Consider the following 14483-nt stretch of genomic DNA (forward strand, 5'->3'; position numbering starts at 1 on the left):
CAGTCAGAATGGCCATCATCAATAAATCTAGAAACAATAAATGCTGGAGAGGGTGTGGAGAAAAGGGAACCCTCTTGCACTGCTGGTGGGAATGTGAATTGGTTCAGCCACTATGGAGAACAGTATGGAGGTTCCTTAAAAAACTACAAATAGAACTACCATATGACCCAGCAATCCCACTACTGGGCATATACCCTGAGAAAACCGAAATTCAAAAAGAGTCATGTACCAAAATGTTCATCGCAGCTCTATTTACAATAGCCCGGAGATGGAAACAACCTAAGTGCCCATCATCGGATGAATGGATAAAGAAGATGTGGCACATATATACAATGGAATATTACTCAGCCATAAAAAGAAACGAAATTGAGCTATTTGTAATGAGGTGGATAGACCTAGAGTCTGTCATACACAGTGAAGTAAGTCAGAAAGAAAAAGACAAATACAGTATGCTAACACATATATATGGAATTTAAGAAAAAAAAATGTCATGAAGAACCTAGGGGTAAGGCAGGAATAAAGACGCAGACCTCCTAGAGAACGGACTTGAGGTTATGGGGAGGGGGAAGGGTGAGCTGTGACGGGGCGAGAGAGAGTCATGGACATATACACACTAACAAACGTAGTAAGGTAGATAGCTAGGGGGAAGCAGCCGCATGGCACAGGGATATTGGCTCGGTGCTCTGTGACAGCCTGGAGGGGTGGGATAGGGAGGGTGGGAGGGAGGGAGACGCAAGAGGGAAGAGATATGGGAACATATGTATATGTATAACTGATTCACTTTGTTATAAAGCAGAAACTAACACACCATTGTAAAGTAATTATACCCCAATAAAGATGTTAAAAAAAAAAAAAAAAAAAAAAAAAAAAACTGGCTTACACTGTATTCTGAAATAAAATCCATTTCTGTCTTTTCTCCCTTGCAGCGTTTCATCATGTTTCTGTTTACCCAAAGAAGGAGCTTCCTTTTTTCATCCATTTCACAGCAGGACTATGTTCTTCTACAGCAATGATAGCTCTTCTCACACACCAGTTTCCTGAAATCATGGGTGTTTTTGCTAAAGCTGTAAGTATGATCTCAAGGACTTGTGCAGAGTATTTGTAAAACACACAAGAAACCATCTCTGATCTGTTTGTGCTTAACCAGCTGAGCAGTGAAGATATTTGTTATAGTAAATTACAGGAATTGATTTGTAAAGTTGCTGCCATATATATGTCAAACATAAGATTTTGGTGATTTGAGCTGTATTTTTGTTGCTTAGAAGTTTAGAGAATACAATGGCATAACATTATAAAGTTGGTCTTTGTAGATCACTTTTGGTGGTAAGCATAGCCCTTGTTACTAGCTAAAGAATAATCCACACCTTTTAAATGCATTTTCTTCGGCATTTAAAAAAAATCCCTTGTTTTGTACAGAAGCCTTTTGATTTTTCCATTTAAATGAAATCATTAGTTCTCAGGATTTGGTGAACGTTAAATTCAAGAGTGCAACTAGGATGAAGAATAAGTAGGTAAGGTGGGACAGTTGCGACATTTGCCCTGGGTTCAGAATGTGCCTCTTTACTCAAAATTTCTCCCTGTTTTTATATCTACATGTTCTTATTGATCTCCCAACCTTGGGTGTAGAACCATGTACAGACCTTTATTTTTATTTTTACCCTTTAGTTTTGAACTGCTTCCCCATTTCTGGACCCAGGTCCAGAAAGTATTTGAGGACTGATATTAGAGAGAGTATCCCATGATTTTTTACTTTTCTACATAAACCTGTTAATTAATGTCACTGGCTCAAAGCAAAATTACCAAAGATAAGTCCCTGTAAGTCTCCAAGCCTTTTAAAAAATGTGTCTTGTATATCTTTGTATTTTTACCAACTAATAAGAATTCAAACCCCAAAAGAAAATGTTAATTCATTATATTCCCAAATAGAAAAGCACTGAGAACCATAGAAATACTAGGCCTTACTTGGTAATGTAATTTCTATATTTTTGTCTATGTGCCTCCATTCTAACTCCCTGTTTCCTCATACTTTCTTTTCTTGCATTAGGAGTTTATTTTTTGCCTTAAAGATTAGTTGGTTTTCTTCTGGCACCAGTAGTGAGAGCACTGGTTTCTCTTTTCCCCTGAAGGTCAACTGTATAATGTGTTAAGTTGCCACTGGCTGTAGGCCTAGGAGTCTGAGACTACACTTGATTCTGGGTCAGGCTTCAAGAAGGATGACTTTTTACTGTGTTCAGGGAGTATAGATATTTGGGTTGGAAACTGACTCTTCTGCTTCCTTTTAGTATAAGGAGAAAGCTTAGTGATCATACCATAACTCTGTTGCTTGCAGTGGTGCTGACTGGGGAGCAAGTGTGTCTCAAACTGAAATGACTTCACAGTGTAATCTGGCATGGAAAAAAATGGACTAGACAGAGAATCTTGTCAATTTAACAACCGGAAAAAAATATGCAGCTGTGTATTTGAGATCACAGGAAAGCAGTGGGAGAGATGATCCTTGGGTTTCTCTCAGGGCAGTGGGAAGGAGGTAAAATAGAGAGAGGAGGAAGATCTAGAATCTGGAGTAGAGATGTAGTCATTGTTAGTAGTGTACTGCCATGGGGTACTGGCTAAAGTTAATGTGCAGTGTACTCACTGTTTGCTCTATTCATCAGTGTTAGTATGTATAGTATATATATAGTGTCTGCCTTTACCTAAGAGATCTCTGATGCATCAGAAGAGCCTTTAAGATTGCATAGCACAAGCTCCTAGCAGTGTCCGAGAATGAATAATTACACATTTGAAAGTGGAATCTTCTTTTTTAGACCAAAAGTTATTAATTTACTGTGATTCTAGTTGATGAACAATAAACAGGCATTTGTTTTCTATCTTTTGGTATTTGTTGGTAGTGTATAGTATTTAAAATGTGCCTGACAGCAAACTTTTACAGCCACGTTTTATCCTTGTGGCCTTTACATGTACATTTTAAATTCCTAAAAGTTAAATACTTCCTGAAAGTACCTGCAAACCAATATTTGTTATGCAGCAGTTCCAAGGGCAGTTTCCATTTAAGAATTAATGGGAAATGATTATAGTATAGGCAGACTCCAGCTTATAAACTCAATATACAAATACCTCAACAGACAGCAAGAAAACTAGAGGCTCAAATTCTGCTTCTTCACCGCTTAATATAGTGTGGTCTCGGGCTTCCCTGGTGGTGCACTGGTTGAGAGTCCGCCTGCCAATGCAGGGGACGCGGGTTCGTGCCCCGGTCTGGGAGGATCCCACATGTGCACAGAGCGGCTGGGCCTGTGAGCCATGGCCGCTGAGCCTGCACGTCCGGAGGGGAGAGGCCCGCAATGGGAGAGGCCACAACAGTGAGAGGCCTGCGTAACGCAAAAAAAAAAATATATATATATATATATAAATATATATATATATATATATATATATAAATATATATATATATATATATATATAGTGTGGTCTCTGCCCCAGGAGCATTACCATCATCACCCAGGAACTTGTTAGAAACGCAGAACCACAGGTACCACTCCAGCCTTCCTGAATCTGCATTTTAACAAGATCCTCAGGTGATCCTATATACACGTTTAAAACTTGAGAAGTCCTGCTTTACTCTACCCCCAATAAGAAGAATTTAGAATTCCTGGGTAGTGCCACCTTATCAAGGTGGAGAAGGGGTAGGATTGTAGAGTCGTTATGAACATAGGCTCTGGAGCCAGACTGCTTTGCTTTGGATTCCAGCCCTGACACTTATTGGCTGTGCCACCTTGGGTAAGTTGCTTAACATTCCACCCCCCAACCCTGCATTGTAAAATGAGAATAGTACTGCCTCATGGGTTTTTTGAGGGTTAAATGAGTTTAAAATTTATCAAGTGTTTAGAACTGTGTCAGCTGACAGTAAAAACTAGGTGTTAGCTGTTGTTGCCATTGTCGTTGTCATCATCATCACCAAAGTGCAGCTATAGTGGGAAACCCTACCCCCTTCATGTTTGGAGGAACCATGTTCTACTAGTAAACTCAAAATGCATTTTTCCATAGAAATGGTGGTTAAGTATCATTTAAACGATACTATTAGTACTATACTTCTGGTACATTATGTGTACCAGAAAGTGGAGAAATGTTTCAAATTCTAGGCACTAGGCACTAGCAAAGTGCCTTATAGAGCAGAACCAATTGATAAGTTGCAAATTGCCTGTGTTAAAATTTTCAGTTAGGTCAGATATTTGATAGCCAAGTACAGTATCAGTGAAGTACAGAAATCAATGAAGAATCTTTGAAACATATTTGTTCTTCTATTTAATAAGGCAAAGCAATTTAAGAAAATTTCCTAAGTTCCTTCCATTGTTGCCATTGTCTCTTCCTCATCTAATATCTTTTTGTATTAGCTCACATGCTAGAGTAAATTCAGTTTGAATTTGTTAAAATGCATTTGTTACAAAAATTGCCTTTTTGTGAAGGAAGGCACTAGGGATTAATGATTTTTAATAATCCTCACTGAACATCAGATTTAGATAAATGGAAGGGAATGCATTAGAATGGTCAGTGGTTTTAGTGCCCCTTCTTCTTTTGCATGATATTAAGCTATATGGAAGAAGACTTCATTTTCAGCAAGTTAGGACTTTTTCCTGATTTTTCTCCTCGCCGGATATTAGACATAGAGCAATGAAAAAAAAATTACATAAATCCCTGGAGATGTGGAATGTGCTGATATCAGAGTTGATATTCTCTTAAGACCAGAATTCCTGAAAAAGGAAAAATTGCTTTTAAGTGGTAGATCACTTTCTCACCTGCTTTGAAGCCTGCTGGGTTAAATATGAGAGTTCAAAGTAAGGGTAGCCAGCAAACCAATGAACTGGAATCTGATTCTGCTTATCTGAAAGGCGCTTCTTTATTTAAGAGCAGCACTGCCCTCTCCTTAGAGAACCAATCTTCATCTACTCTGGCCTCTTTCATTTCTCTCTTGCAAGAAAAGCTTTCTTCTTAGTAAGCCTTGGGAGGGCATATTACAACAGTGAAAAGACTGAAGATGGTCTTTGGGAATTTCATTAACTTACTGATAAATTCAGGCTTGTGGCATGTGACTTTTTAGTGCTTTGAATTCACAAGTGTGTTTGAATATAAAAATCCCTAGTTGTATTTTAACTAAATGGGGCAGCCTTTGCAATGTTGGCAGAAAAGATGTTATGGGTAAAGACAGAAATCAAAAAGATTCCCAAATAAATTGTTTGTTTCACTAAGGCAAAACTTGGTTAAAATTTGTTTCACTGAACACATATTGTAGCTGTGTTGGGGTGGGAATGGGCCCAGTTTCCACATATTTCTACTAATCTTTATGTGGGAAAATATGGTTAGACAGGCCAGTGATGAATTTCTGAGCAACTCATAATTGGCTGGCTCCACTGTAACTAGGGCCTAACAATCTGCTTGATTAATTCTTTAAGTACTACATTAGCCAAGTTTGCATGATTTCCAAAGATATAGAAGGTCAGATGTTATACTAACAAAAGACCTCTCTACAGAATGTCTCACTGGGATTTCTTCAGCCTCTTCCCAAAAATAATTAACATTTTTCTCCCCAGATTAAATTTTAAAAAATAATAAGCTGATAAAAATGCTTATTGTCTTTTACTGAACAGTGACCAGAACTTTTGAGAAGGTTTGTCCACAATTATCATTTTTTGCAGGGCAAAGATTGTCTTCATAACTAGAGAAATTGATAGACAATTATAACCATATATTGATATGTACCAGTAGAAAAAATATATATAAATTTAATTTATTTTATTTATTTATTTTTGACTGCATTGGGTCTTCGTTGCTGCGCGTAGGCTTTCTCTGGTTGCGGCGAGTGGGGGCTACTCTTTGTTGCGGTGCGTGGGCTTCTCATTGCGGGGGCTTCTTGTTGCGGAGCACGGACTCTAGGCGCGTGGACTTCAGTAGTTGTGGCTTGCAGGCTCTAGAGCGCAGGCTCAGTAGTTGTGGCACACGGGCTTAGTTGCTCCGCAGCATGTGGGATCTTCCCAGACCAGGGCTTGAACCTGTGTCCCCTGCATTGGCAGGCAGATTCTTAACCACTGAACTACCAGGGAAGCCCGAAAAAAAATATTTTTAAAGGTTCCTAATTTTCCATTGTCATAACCAGTGATGTGAAATCTGTTCATAGGTAAAAGAGTTTTTTTATATTCTTCATCTGACTTTATTAATACTAAAAACCTGTGAGAGTTGCATTCTTCTTTATTAAATACATAGGGCCCCATTTAGAAATTAAACTATTAAAATGTTGCTTTACTTTGTTTGAAAATGGATTATTTTCAAGAACTAATATAGTTTTAAAAACATTTTGAATTGTAACTAAACTTAAATTCCTGTAAAATACTCTTCTATAACCATGCTGTTTCCACAGTAATATATCTGGGGTATTTCCCAGAGAGTATCCTGATAATAAAATGAGCCTATCGTGACAGGTCAAAATTTTTAAATGTTTACACTTTTGTTCCATTGTTAGTGCTGCTAAAGTCTTTACTTGGGCAGTCTGGCATATTCCAATTTTGATTTTCTGAATTAACTGGGATATTTGTAGCAAGAGAAAAGTTGTTCTCTACTTTTTATAAGGGTAATTTCTCATGCTTCATCCTCATTGTTCTCCTTCAAAAAGAACCAGAATGAGAAATTTATGAAATTGCTAATGTTCTTCTTTATCCAAATTTTCTAAGTACTGAACTCTTCAAAGGCAAAAACAATAATAATAATAATAAAAGTTAGGGCAATGTACTTTTTAATGCATGTCTGTATCCCTTCCCCAGGATTTAATTCAGTTTTGAAGTTTGTGGAAAGCACCCTCTTTCCCTATTAAACATGTGCTTGACAAGTGTGAAGTTCACAAAAGCTCTCCCTGAATTTATTTGGCAGTATATTTAATCATCTTTCCCCCCTCAAAGTGAAAATCTCTGCCAAAGTCTAAGATATCCTGTCACTAACTTCTACTAATATATTTATTGTTAATTATTAGAACTTGAGGCAAATGGACTGCATAGCAGTTTTTAGAAGAGCTGTGCCCAGATATTGATGTAAATCACTCATTCCAAACCCATTACACTAGTGGTATTAGAATTCATATTAGGAAACCTACTGGGTTTTGTTTTAGAAAACATCTTTGTGTTTTGCAGACCCAGCATAATCCTCTAAATGGAGAGAATAATGGGTACAGAGGAAAATTAAAATCGCGAGGAATAGTTATTTTGGCTTTTTTCTTGAGTGGAATGTTGCTCCTTCCCCCCACCAATCAAATTTCTAATGCTCAAACGAACTAAATTAGTGCAACTACTTAATATATTACAATTCCAAACCAAGAGTAACATGGACTTCATTAGTTTTCTTTTTTTAAGAGTTTATACTTACACTGTCATTTATTCTTACCAGAAGCATTGGAGGACAGACTGTGATCTTCCAATGTAATAGATGAGGAAGTTTGAGCCGTTAAAGATAAGAGAGTTCCTTGAGATCACACAATAGATAGCCCTTTAGTCATATATATGCTTGGTTTCAAAAATATGTCACCTTACAACGTATACTAAAACAAGTACAAAAGAATAAATTTCAAACCAAATATAGTAATGCTGAGGGAATATAGACTGATGGAGTGATGATAGTAAATTGGCTTTGCTAGTGTCTTCCCATAGGAGATGAATTTGGAGAAGAGTTTTAAATAAAGAGGCCAATGTGGATTGTCAGAAAATAGAAAAGGCACTTAGATTGCAGAAGTGGTTAATTGCAAAGGTACAAGTAGACAAATAAGCTACCTGGAAAATTCTTCATAGTATAAGCCTATTTGATGAACTCTGATGTTTTAAAATAAAGAATGCACATTTGCTTTTCTGTCTTCAAACTGATTCACTTTAATTTCATTCCTGTTCTGGCTAGTAAACCACTTAAGAAAGAACACTGTTTGATCATTTATATCACATAGTCACACAACTGTATAAAGAACTTCAGCCTTTCTAACTGTCTGAAATGTGCGGTAATACTGAAGAAACAGTAGGTACTCATTTATAGTGATTCAGAGGGAATTTAATTAACTCTTTGAAATGGTAAAAAAAAAAAAGTCTTAATATAAACTACAAATCTATATCTTATGTTTCAACATCACTCTTATTTCAAAATCAAAGGTGAAGTTTGTGAAGGACTGTGAGGGGCAGTTTAACTGAACAGAATAAACTTTTGGTCTAAAATAACATAACTCGTGGGGCTTTTTTTTTGTTTTGTTTTGCTAAAGTGGGATTTTTAGGTAGCAGATGTACTTCTAGCAGTTGTAACAATACATCGGAAACTTCGATGTGTTCCTTAATGCCGAAGAGGCCTCACTGAAAGATTGGGTGTTAATGGTATTCTATCTGAATTTGAGGAAAAAATAATCTTTCTTAGTTCTGTAATAATATTAAGATTGCGTTATGTCCATCTCAACAGCTAGCTTCAAGAAAAGAAATTATTTGGGCTTCAGGTGATGCTCAACAAAATTAAGAGAACTGATATTCAGAGAATTCAGACCACATAATCACCCTTTAACCTCATCCTGTAATTTCAAGCGTTCTGGAAATGAAATGTATATGTACCATTCAAAGTGTAGAAAAGAGCTATATTCCCATTGAGCACTCTTGCATATTACAAATAGGATATACAGAGAAAGAAGCAGTTTGGGGCAGAATTTAAGAAGGGAACATACTCTCATACTCTTTGTTAGGAACATGCCAACTCTTGTTTTCATCTATTCAGTATGCTGGAGTCCCGGTTTCTTTCTGATGCCAGAGTTCAAGCTTTTACTGCCAGGTAGCAGCAGGTTTACAATTAAATTTTAATCCCTCAGTTGTTAAACTCCTACCTAGAGTATAGCCACAACTGTTCTTGGCAGACAAATACACTGCTATTTTTCCTTCAGTCACAGTGAGATAGAAGAATGTTCTCTGGCTGGGGCGTGGATGAAGGCACTTTACTAATCTTATACATAATTCATCCTTGGTTGCTGGGGTATTCAAAGTTGAAACTCTGCCCTCTGATAAAATTTAGATGGATTTTTTATTTACTTGACTGTGATCCCTTTGGGATTTAGTCCTTCTTGGGAGCTCAGGGATTCTATTCAACAAAGCCCTAGCTGTGTAGACTTTTCTTATTAATTTGCTCTTGGTGTAATTTAGCTCTTATAATACTGACTCTAAAAAAATCCAAAACCAAAAACCTGCACTAGAACATGCAGTTCAGAATCCTGGATACCCTGAAAAGATTCTTGTTTCAGTACTGGCTTATTGAATGAAAAGACTCCAGTAGGGCTTATCTTAATTTGTTTTCAAAGTTTAGTTTTTAAAGAGCCTCAGCATTTAAAAATATGTTAACTAATATTCTTTAACATGCTATAGTATGGTAATGATTATCCTGTAAAATACTGTAAGTTTTTGGTGTTTGAATTCATTATATTCAGATGTTACTAGTAATGAATTTGTTCATCATTCATTCATTCAAGGAGCAGATATTTATTGGGCACCTTTATGAAATATAAAATGCAATCCCTGTTCACAAATAACTCATAGTCTAGTGGTAAGGGGTTTAAGGTAGGCAAGACATGTATTAGTGTAAGACAGAGGCTACTGCCATAACAGTAGATTAGTTCATCCTTGGAGATTTATTCATTTGACTAGAAGTGACTGATGAGTTATTTTCACATGCCTCACATAAGATTTAGTGACCCAAAAAAGTCAATCTAGACTGATAGAGGCTTTTTCCTTTCAGTCAAACAAGAGGAAATAGAAGGAGGTCTCTTTATTTTATTCTTTTTCAGATATCAGACATGAAAGACTTTCATCTTTACACATAAGTGATGAAGTTCGTGTTTTTGTAAACAGCAGTATTCATTATGTTCATCTGAATAGTTTAGAATTTATTAAAAAATGAAGTGCTCCACAACTCAAGATTGAAATAAGAAGTGTCACCCCTCAGATTCATATAGTAGCTGCCCTAAGACTAAAGCCTACTATACTCATTCATTTTTATCTTTGTCTTTTATATCCTCTCATTCCTAATAATGACAGATTAATAAGGGCTAAGGACCATCCTGGTTTAGAAAATGAAAGTGTGATGTCAGAAGCAGAATGGGACAGCAAAGAGTTAGGACTAAAGAGTTAGGTACTAAAGAGTTAGGTGCTCATGTACCTCTGTGGACATGTGAGAAAGAAAGGGAAAGAACCACTCAGAATTTCCCAGAGCCCACTGTTCATGTCAAAGCTGTACCCTGCAGTGACTGATTCTGAAAATATATCAGGTTAATTAAGGAAAATAATAAAAGTATATTGGATTAAGGTACTAAAATAAGCTGCCTTTTCCCTCTCTTCTAAGCTGAATTTTGCTGATCAATTCTGAATCCTGGATAATTCTACATTTTTACAGGGGGAACTGCCAAGATTTTCTCTCTAAACAACTGAAAAAGATTTCCTATCTTTATTGGGCTCAGTCAAGTATATGTACTGACTGGATCATTGGGGATATGACCTTGAAATACATATTAAAATATTTTTAAAAATAGGTACAGAACCTGTCCTTGGGGAATTTATCCTGTTAGGCATGTAATCATTAGATATGGTAAAATGATGAAAGTATATTGAGTAGAAGAGTAGGCCCAAGGCTAGAGGGTCGAAGAATATACTGATTTAACTCAGTGTGGCAGCAGAAGAAAGAAAGTGGGATGATTTGAACACAGACTTACAGGCAGAAGACCGCAGATCAGGCTCTGGAGTTAACTGGTAATTGTTACTTCTTTAGCAATTTATCTGAGCTTGCTATATCTTCTGGAATAAGTGGAAATTATTATTCTTTGGATAGATGAACAAAACATACATCTCCAAATAATGAATTAGATGCATGATGGTATCTTCCATTTCAGAAGTCTGATTAGTAGCATGCTGGTGAGGAGGCGCATTCATATTTCTGGGTTGTGAGGAGCCCACTCTCATCCATTCACCTGTGTTCCCGTTTATACTAGGCTGTGTCTGCTAACATTAGGTCTCTAAAGAAAGACTTAGGTAAACTCCAGACCCCCTAAGTTCCTGTGAACTACCTCCTACTCCCATAGGACTTCAACGAAGATAATGAACACTGTTTTTTTAACTTTTATCTTTCACATGGCATTTAGAGTAATGATATCTCATTTGGTCTCAAGCTCCATATTGAATTATTTTCTAAAAAATTGCTTTGGAGCAGTAACTTTTCCCTGGTTGCTTAACCAGTCATACAAGTTGAGACTTATGTCTCTATGCCTGTTTTATAATAGCTGCTCTGGGAGAACAGATGAAAAATAATAAGTTAGTAAGATATTTTATGAGTATTGAGGTCCCTTCCATTCAGAAATGTAAATAAAATAACCAGCATGAGCAATCAGCTTATGTCAGATTCCATGGGTTTATGTTACATAGGGAAATTATAGTGCAACCTGAAACATGCTTCTTAATGAATTCATAGTGGTGTCACAGTTGAATGTAAACCCTTGAGCTTTTCCATTGTGAAGGGTTTCAGAAATCACCTTTTATAAACTGCCTAGGGGAGGAGGAAAATACCAAGATGATACCAACAAATGCTATCACTTAAATGGTTGCCTCCCTTCCAGCACTAACTAAATTGTGCCAGTTAAGTAAAGCAAAAATTTAAGATACTGCTCACCTTTTGGCTTATTCAATGTTCATAAATATAATTTATATATATACATATATATGTATAAATGCATATATGTATATATACACACACACACATACATTTCAATATTCTGTTTTTGAAAGTGGCACCAGGCAAATGCTGTGGAAGAACAGGGTTGCCCTTGCAGTTTTTGTCATCAGAGGTTAGGAGAGTTCAGTTAGGAAACTTGGCAGAAGCCCGATAAATAGCTCTGTTTTTACCTCCAACAAGTGCAAGAAGCCAGAGACCTAATTCGAAGTTTATGAAATCGGAATTTGTATCTTGTCTTTGGCTGTTGCTCTAGCACCCTGTAGTACCCCAGAACTATCCTCTCACTTATTAGTAAACTGATTTTGCAGTCCCTAAAGCTCTTTCATAGCTCTCTTCCTATTCAGTATGGCCGAAGCTATGGTGAATGTGCTAGCCTCAAAAGTCCAGTATGCCAAACGGGATATAGGGGACCAGTCAAGTTTTAAGTTTGAGAGTCAGGGAAAGAAACATGTATTTTCTATTTTAAAGAATTCCTTTTTTACATTCTAATTTCTTAAGAGTTTGGCTTGATTTGTGTCAGGTTCTAGGCCCGTAAACCTACATTAATGCATCACAGTTCTGGATAGGATATTTGATATCTCTTATTTACCCCAGAATCTCAAATGATAGGGAACTGTGATTAATGATACTTAGCATTTTGTGGGTTTTACAGTGTAGCTGTCTTCTAGTCCCAGTATCTGTAACAAATGGACTCATCCTTGTGTTTTCCCATAGGTGCCCTGGTGTTTACTGACATAGATCAAGATGCTGTGTGGCTCTATAGGGGACTCTGAGCCATTTGACAGTCTGGGCACATGCAGTCACCTCACATTATTTAAGCCCTGATCTCAGCATTCTAATTTCTCTGTATTCTCCAGTGTATATAATATGTACTTGCTTGAAATTCCTTATATATTGCTTTCACATTCTTGCTTCTAAGTTTCAGCATAAACCAGTTCCTTCTATTTAGAATGCCTTCCTCTCTCTTCTCTCAACCAGGACATTCCTTATATTTTAAAAATCCAGCTCAAAAGCCACCTCCTATAGAAAGCCTGATTAATCTCATTCACCTGATTCCTTTATTCTGAGACTTCTGTTTCTCAGTGTTAAACTGTTATGTCTCTTTGTAATTATTGCTTCTGTACATTGTCACCCAGCAAACATAACAGTTCTAGGAATGATGATCCTTCTGCATCCCCGTCTGTGTATTATACACAAACATTTTGAAGGCCTACTGACAACCTTTTGAATTTCCCCTGAGTTCTAGTCCACCTTCCATACCCTTTCCCTTTATTCATAGTTACATTCCTGGAGAAACGGGGTATGTGTTCAGGGTTTGGCCTCCACCTTAGCATGTGTATGGCAGCCTGCTGAATAGGTCCCTACAATTGGGCAGGATTTAACCCTTTGGTTTGACAGTCTCTGCATTCTGTTCAGACACCTTCAAGAAGTAGACATGAGACCAGGAGTAGAGAAATTTCCACTGAAAGCTCAGTTAGCTTTTTATACAAGACCTCTGAAGCTGCTGTCGTCAGCAGCTCACTCGACACTCTCCTGCTCTGCCTCTTTTCCAGGAGTCAGGGTTAGTTTAAGAAAAAGCCTCTTGCTAGAAGCCATGACCTCGTACTTTTATCCCCTCCATCTGGTGTGCGGCCTCATGGGGCTGTGCTGCTATGCAGGAGGTGAGCAGTGGAATTCTTTAGATGATGACTTCTGAGCCCACATGCGGAGGCAGTGGGGGTGGGAAGCAAGGAGAACAGTGAGAGCCAAGATCGATGGACCAAAAAGTAAGGTTTGCTCTGGGAGAAATCCTAACTATAGGTAGACTGTTTTCATGAGGTGTTCTTCCCCTAGCTCAAGTGGGGGCCCAGGTCAGGGAGCTGTAGCATCCCAGATCTATGATTGATGAACATGGTGTTCCTGCAGTTTTCCTTTCTGCCTTCACAGTTGGGGTTCAGGAGTGGGATAGGTAGGATATGTGAGGGCTTATGCTGTCTCTAACGGAATGCATTCCAGGGTTGAACAGGGAAGGGTTCCCCTTACACACATCATCTCTTGGAGCTGCTTTGTCTCACTGTCTCAGACCTAAACAGAAGTCCAGATTTTGAATGAGGGTAGGAGGAGGGGTTGAGAGCAGCAAAAGTTTTTGATCAAGTGAAAATCTGCTGTCTGCCTCATCTTGCACGGGTTTCTCTGCAGGGTAGATACTCCTTGCTTTGGTGTAGATAAATAGCTTGTCTTGGCTAGAGGTCCCAGGACTTTTACTGGGCTGTGAGTAGGCATCTGGCCTGGGATAGGACAGTTTTTTTTTAAGCACTCTCATTCCCTGTTCTTACTTTCCTAGACCAGGAGTTGAGAGCATTTTTAAAAAGATTGAACTCTCAAAGGAAATTCTAATACATACTTTAAAAGCCCAAAGCTTTAATAACTTCCTCTCATGGCTTCTCATGACTACTTCTGCTCTGTCTACACATTTAGCATCCCTTTAAAAGGACTAGATAAAACTAAAACAAAAATTTAACTGTTAATCTGAAAAAGAAAAAAGGAATAGAAAGAATTAGGAACCAGAGCTGATTAAACATGGACCACTAAATGTAGTATAGTGATCATTTGGTGGTGGTGGTATTAGTGGCAGAAATGGCAAAAAGGGGGTTCATCGATGAGGTTAAGGAAGGCCTAAGCTGTTCCTTTTGTAAATTCTGCTCATGTATACTCTCCTAGGATATTTTGTATCAATTTCTGTC

The 14483-nt window shown here is 37.6% G+C and overlaps 1 protein-coding gene across 23 annotated transcripts in view; it reads left to right on the forward strand.

Annotated features, from left to right (window-relative positions):
* The window catches only part of ST7L (suppression of tumorigenicity 7 like), a 152969-nt gene that overhangs the window by 65381 nt on the left and 73105 nt on the right, over positions 1-14483 (forward strand). For 20 of the 23 annotated variants that reach the window (XR_004527798.2, XR_012333826.1, XR_012333827.1 and 17 more), the window contains one exon: positions 927-1066. Coding sequence is in view for 14 of the 23 variants with exons in the window: in XM_033861830.2 (XP_033717721.1) it covers positions 927-1066 (140 nt within the window). In the remaining 9 variants the exon portion in view is untranslated. Of the gene's footprint in view, positions 1-926; positions 6486-12474; positions 14471-14483 lie in introns of those variants that run through there. The other 3 variants (XR_004527795.2, XM_019919478.3, XM_033861833.2) reach the window with 3 other exon arrangements.

The sequence above is a fragment of the Tursiops truncatus genome, chromosome 1 (assembly GCF_011762595.2).
Source record: "Tursiops truncatus isolate mTurTru1 chromosome 1, mTurTru1.mat.Y, whole genome shotgun sequence".
In the NCBI taxonomy this organism is placed as follows: Eukaryota; Metazoa; Chordata; class Mammalia; order Artiodactyla; family Delphinidae; genus Tursiops; species Tursiops truncatus.